Consider the following 6,049-nt stretch of genomic DNA (forward strand, 5'->3'; position numbering starts at 1 on the left):
TCTAAAATAAAAATAAAAAATTTAAAAGATCCAAATTTATGTTTAATTGTGTGTAAACTGTAAAGAGAGAAAAGCGAAGAAGATATGAAAAGTATTTTAAATAATAAAAATAAAAATTGAGTAAAAAAATAAAAATAAATTTACCTGAACATACCTGACATATTTCCATGTAATTTATCGTCAAATAGTTACAATTGCAGAGACTGAATTGAACGAATACACAAATGGTTAAAAATCGATTTATGATGTTAAAATTATTAAGGAACCCAATGTCCATAATTTTAGTAATCGAAAATGGCTTTTACAATAAAAACTAACGCCAGAGCCTCCAAACTCCAAACTTCAAACTCCAAACTCGAAAGGCAAAAACCTCTCACCAACCACGCCCATCAAACTTTGCTCAGTGTGTTTAGTTAAATTAGTTCTTTCCTGTTCCTAACTTTCTAGTTTCTATAGCGTGTGATAATTAATCACCGTAGACAAATTTCGTTAATCACTTTCACTTTGTCCAAAAACGCACGCAAATAGTATAATAACTCGTATAATATATTTATATATTTTAAAAGCCTTCTAATTTGTTAATGTATTTATCAGTGCTTTGCATATAAGGTGTGGCTTTTTCTTTCTTGTTTGCTTCCTTCATTCAATGGTTGTTTGTTCTACTGAATACTGATAGCACCCCAACTAAGATACCACCCATTCTTTTCTCTTTTTTCAAGTCTCTATTGGTGTCAATAAAATAATTTAAATTGACATTTCGTGTGAATCTTCCTGTTACTATTTGCACACTGGAGAAGGTGTTTTCTAAAAGGTTGAATTTTTATTTTTTATATTTTGCTCCTCCTTTTTTAAAAATGGATTCCTTGAATTTGTTTAGAACCCCATCATGGATCTGGAGAGTTGCTTCATAGAGAGAGAATAAAATAATAAAAAATGGACAGCTTTTTTTCCGCACACAAAAATACACATATAGTATATATTAGTAATTAGTAATTAATATTCTCATTAATTTCTTTGTACATGAGAGCGTTTTTTTTTTCTCTTTTTAGTTTTGTTTTCTTCTAAAAGTTTTTCCCTTTTTTACTTGAAATCGTGGAGTTTGTTTTAGCCATTGGACTCATTCATCATCATCAAAGAGGGAAAAAAAAAGAGAGAAAGAAATATGGTTCTTTGAGCTAAAGTGTGAGAATGGATCTTGAAGGTGGAACTCGTCGAAACTCAAAGGTGAGAGAAAGATTACAATTACATGGGCATGCTGAAAAACCAGCAAAGTTTCAATTTTTAACTTCATTTCATTCTGGGGTGTTTGTGAAAGATTCTGGTATTCTCGATTTGAACAACGTTGTTTTTAGTGGTTTATCTAAAAAATGTGAGGTTTCTTTAGTTTTTTAATTTTTTTTTTCGTTTTCCTTTTGTTCTGTGATTTTTTTTTTTTGTTTTCAGATAGAGTCATGGAAGACGGTTCTGACTTTAGCATATCAGAGCCTCGGTGTTGTTTATGGTGATTTGAGCACTTCACCCTTATACGTATTTCGAAGCACTTTCTCTGATGAAGTTGGTGATGCTGTGCCCGTGGATAAGATCTATGGTGTGTTATCTCTGGTGTTCTGGACCTTCACTTTGGTTCCTCTGGTGAAATATGTGTTCATAGTGCTTAAGGCTGATGATAATGGAGAAGGTGGAACGTTTGCGCTTTACTCATTGCTGTGCCGCCATGCCAGGGTGAGTTCACTGCCAAATGTGCAGGTTGCAGATGAGGAACTCACAGAGTATAAGAAAGATGGTTATGGTGTGGCACCAGAGAGGAGCTTTGCATCAAGGCTCAAGTCAACTTTGGAGAAGCATAAGGTGCTTCAGAGGATTCTTCTTGTTCTTGCTTTGATTGGAACTTGCATGGTGATTGGTGATGGGGTCCTCACACCTGCTCTTTCTGGTGATTATTATTATTCTTCTTATGGCATCACAATTTCCCTTTTTCGTGTGTCTTTATTTATTCATTTTTGAAATGGAAAGTGTTGACCTTGTGTTTAAATTTAATTGATTGAGGGTTTTTGAATTTTTTCTGCAGTTTTCTCAGCTGTGTCAGGATTTGAGCTTTCAATGTCCCGAGAGCATCATAGATGTAAGTTCAAAGATTTTCTTGCGCCTGGTCGTGCTTTTTGTTTTGTTGGTTTATAATTTAAAGAGACGGGTCATGGTTGAATACTCTCTGCATAGTTTTCTTGACCAAAGATCAAAAAGGAGCAAAATAGCAACAGTATTGACTTGCACTTGTTTGACTTTAATTTTTCCTTCTTTTTTTTTTCCCTTCTTTTTCTCCCCTCCCAAATCATAGCTAAACTCATTTCTTCTTCGGTCAATTTTGTTTGATTAACTGGTAATTTATCCCCTTGCTCGTGTCATCTTGCCGACTTGTCTTAATTCTATTGATGGAGTACTCATTGATGGCTCGAAGTCACCAGAAGAACCTTTTGTTTGGGAGCCGAAAGGAGAAAAAAAGGCTTAAGAGGGAGCTCTCTTGTGAAGTTGGTATGAATAGGAATAGCAGTTTACTATTTAGGAATTGGGATAGAACTTGCTTGTCCTTCACTTTCACTATACTATTTGCCTATTTGGTATCAATAGGGGGAAGGGATGGGGATATATTAAGCCTAGCACTGTCGGAAGGGAGGAGAGCGAGGGATTTCTCTTTAGGCAGGAATCTTTGGCAAAAGTGTAATCGTAGAAAGAGCTTTCGGGTTATGTGTGTTGTGTCGATTATTGACTATTGAGGGTGATCAGGACCAGGGATTGGAGGGAAGTGAAACCACACCCCTGGCTGAATTGGTTGCTTGGATACCTGGATCAGTAGTCTAGAAAGCCTGGCCATTACACTTGGCCAAGTATGTCTCTGAACTCTAGGTAAGCAAGGTCAGTTGGTCAGCATGCCTGGATACAAAAACTTCATTAGGGACTAATCACGATATTGCATTTGTTATGCACTTGTCTGTGACACATATTTGTATCCTGGAAAGTCAACCCTGTATTGTGATCCTTTGTAGAAATGCCTTGGGCAATATATTTAACATAGGAATATAAGACTCGAGTCTGATATGATAAGTTTGCAAGTTTCTGTTCTTTTGTTTGCATGTAGAATTTGAATTTCAATACTCCTGTGTTCCTTTATGTGGAGCAAGTTGCATATTTGTCACTAATAGTACTTGCAATTGAAACTTAATACTTGGCAGATGTAGAAGTTCCGGCTGCATGCATCATATTGATAGGCTTGTTTGCCCTTCAACACTACGGCACACACAGGGTTGGCTTCTTATTTGCTCCTATCGTCATCACGTGGCTTTTCTGCATCAGTGCCATTGGTGTATATAACATATTTCACTGGAACCCTCATGTATACAAAGCACTCTCTCCATATTATGCATTCCAATTTTTGAGGAACTCTCAGAAAGGAGGTTGGATGGCCCTTGGTGGAATTTTGCTATGCATAACAGGTTTGAATATATGATTGGTAACTTCAATTATATGCCAATGTTTTCTTTGTAAAAATTTGTATGTCAACATTCACACAATTTTGGTTGCATTTATACAGGATCAGAAGCGATGTTTGCTGATCTTGGACACTTCTCACAATTATCAATCAAGGTATATACTGTTTGGGTTTTCGCATTTGATATAACCGACTATACAACAGTAGTTAAAGACACCAAAACACATCTAAGGTGTCGGAAAAAGGGGAGGTGCTGGAAGGGGTATGTGCCTCTCGGTGCTTTTAGAAATGCCTATTTTAATTTATGAATGTACAAATTCTGCAGATTGCTTTCACTTCCGTGGTTTATCCATCCTTGGTCCTTGCATATATGGGACAAGCTGCTTATTTATCCAGGAATCATGAAGTTCGGCAAGAGTATCACTTCGGATTTTATGTATCTGTACCAGGTATGTAGTATGGCTCTTACGTTTTGAGGGCGAGAGAGGTAGTAGATGGCGGAGGAGTTGCCAAGCTAATTTACAGCTTTCATACTTTTACATTGCAGAGAAATTAAGGTGGCCTGTTCTAGTGATAGCCATACTCGCGGCTGTTGTGGGAAGCCAAGCCATCATCACGGGGACTTTCTCAATTATCAAACAATGCTCCGCACTAAGTTGCTTTCCGCGAGTCAAAGTGGTTCACACATCATCTAAAATTCATGGCCAGATATATATCCCCGAGATCAATTGGCTACTGATGCTCTTGTGTTTGGCCGTGACTATTGGTTTCCGAGACACAAGGCGCTTGGGTAATGCGTCAGGTATGCATGACAATGATTGCGAATCGCTTGTACATTGATGTTACAGAACCTACTGAATCAAGAGGTTTTTGTAATATGCAATCACAATAATTTCATGTAGTGTTGACTCGTACCTAATTTGCATGATCTTACTGAACATAAAGTAGAATTTGATAATTTTGTATAATATCTGTTTTGTTCAGACAATAATCTGATATACTTTGCATTCACGTGACAGGTTTGGCAGTTATTACAGTGATGCTTGTTACCACATGTTTGATGTCTCTGGTTATAGTTCTGTGCTGGCACCAGAATGTTCTCCTTGCACTTGGATTTGTTTTCGTATTTGGCACCATCGAGGCGCTCTTCTTCTCGGCTTCTCTCGTCAAGTTTCTAGAAGGAGCATGGGTACCTATTGCATTGGCATTTGTATTTATGACTATCATGTATGTTTGGCACTACGGCACGCTCAAGAAGTATGAATTTGACGTCCAAAACAAGGTTTCGATCAACTGGCTAGTCGGTATAGGTCCAAGCATAGGCATTGTTCGAGTGCGTGGGGTTGGCCTCATACATACTGAGCTAGTGTCCGGAATCCCTGCAATCTTCTCCCACTTTGTAACCAACCTGCCGGCGTTTCACCAGGTAGTTGTTTTCCTCTGCATCAAGCATGTGCCAGTTCCACACGTTAGACCGGAGGAACGGTTTCTAGTTGGTCGCGTAGGTCCAAGAGATTTCCGGCTCTACCGGTGCATAGTCCGGTATGGGTACCGTGACGTCCACAAAGATGACATAGAGTTTGAGAACGATCTCATATGCAGCTTAGCCGAGTTCATAAAGACTGGAAGCACCGCATCAAACTCCACAAACGACGAAACTGAAAGTGACGACAAAATGGCAGTTGTTGGAACATGCTCCGGCCATACCATGATGATGAAAGAGGACAACTCGGATAATGCAGTCAATAACAATGCAGATGACTTGGCTGGAACATCGGAGCTAAAGGAGATAAAGTCTCCTGTGATCCAGCCGAAGAAGAAAAGGGTTAGGTTTTTTGTCCCGGAGAGCCCGAAGATCGACACCGGAATAATGGAAGAGTTGGAGGAGATAATGGAAGCTAGGGAAGCTGGGGTAGCTTACATTATAGGGCAATCACACATGAGGGCCAAAGCAGGGTCTAGCGTGTTGAAGAAATTTGGTATTAATGTTGTGTATGAATTCCTGAGGAGGAATAGTAGGTCATCCTCACTTGTACTTAGTGTGCCACATCAATCTTCTTTAGAAGTAGGGATGATGTACCAAATTTAATTTTTGGCAACATATAAGGATAGAGTTTTAATCAATGTACATATTTTGTTATCTAATGTGGATAGTCCAAATGCCACCACCCCCATTAAAAGAGGTGGTGGACGAAAAAGTACAAAGTTTTGGTTATTTTGGCCTCTTGCACTACATTGCATCATCTCTTGTTCACATCTCTCTCCCTTTCTCTTCCGGGAAAAGAAAAGGAAAAATAAAATAAAAATGTAAAGAAAAAAAAAATTATGGAACATTGTGGAGAATTCTTCGGTGAAGTACCAAGGCTCTCATCATCCTCGTCCCCTTTCCGAGATGGAGGTGCACCAGCCATATATAGTTCATTGGTGGTGCACTTCTCGTGAATTTATTTTGTTTTTGTTAATGTAGAGAAATAGGAAAAAGAATTCATTGCTTTTATTTCATCCAAACATGTATTTAGAGAGCTTTTATTAATTACTATTATAAATGCTAAGCTATTATCTACC

The 6,049-nt window shown here is 38.2% G+C and overlaps 1 protein-coding gene across 1 annotated transcript; it reads left to right on the forward strand.

Moving 5' to 3' along the window:
- LOC107643376 (potassium transporter 6) lies at positions 343-5,719 on the forward strand. The gene is made up of 8 exons (XM_016347002.2): positions 343-1,224; positions 1,444-1,933; positions 2,069-2,122; positions 3,228-3,488; positions 3,587-3,639; positions 3,810-3,933; positions 4,032-4,286; positions 4,504-5,719. The coding sequence occupies exons 1-8, from the start codon at positions 1,189-1,191 to the stop codon at positions 5,571-5,573; spliced, it is 2,343 nt and encodes a 780-aa protein (XP_016202488.1). The 5' UTR covers positions 343-1,188; the 3' UTR covers positions 5,574-5,719.

Source organism: Arachis ipaensis, chromosome B05 (genome assembly GCF_000816755.2).
Source record: "Arachis ipaensis cultivar K30076 chromosome B05, Araip1.1, whole genome shotgun sequence".
NCBI lineage: Eukaryota > Viridiplantae > Streptophyta > Magnoliopsida > Fabales > Fabaceae > Arachis > Arachis ipaensis.

Bases quoted from the DNA above. Each gene is read 5' to 3' on its own strand.
- LOC107643376 (XM_016347002.2), top strand. From the start codon at position 1,189: ATGGATCTTGAAGGTGGAACTCGTCGAAACTCAAAG. The intron at 2,123-3,227 runs GTAAGTTCAAAG...AATACTTGGCAG, and splicing joins GTCCCGAGAGCATCATAGAT to ATGTAGAAGTTCCGGCTGCA. The intron at 3,640-3,809 runs GTATATACTGTT...CAAATTCTGCAG, and splicing joins TCTCACAATTATCAATCAAG to ATTGCTTTCACTTCCGTGGT.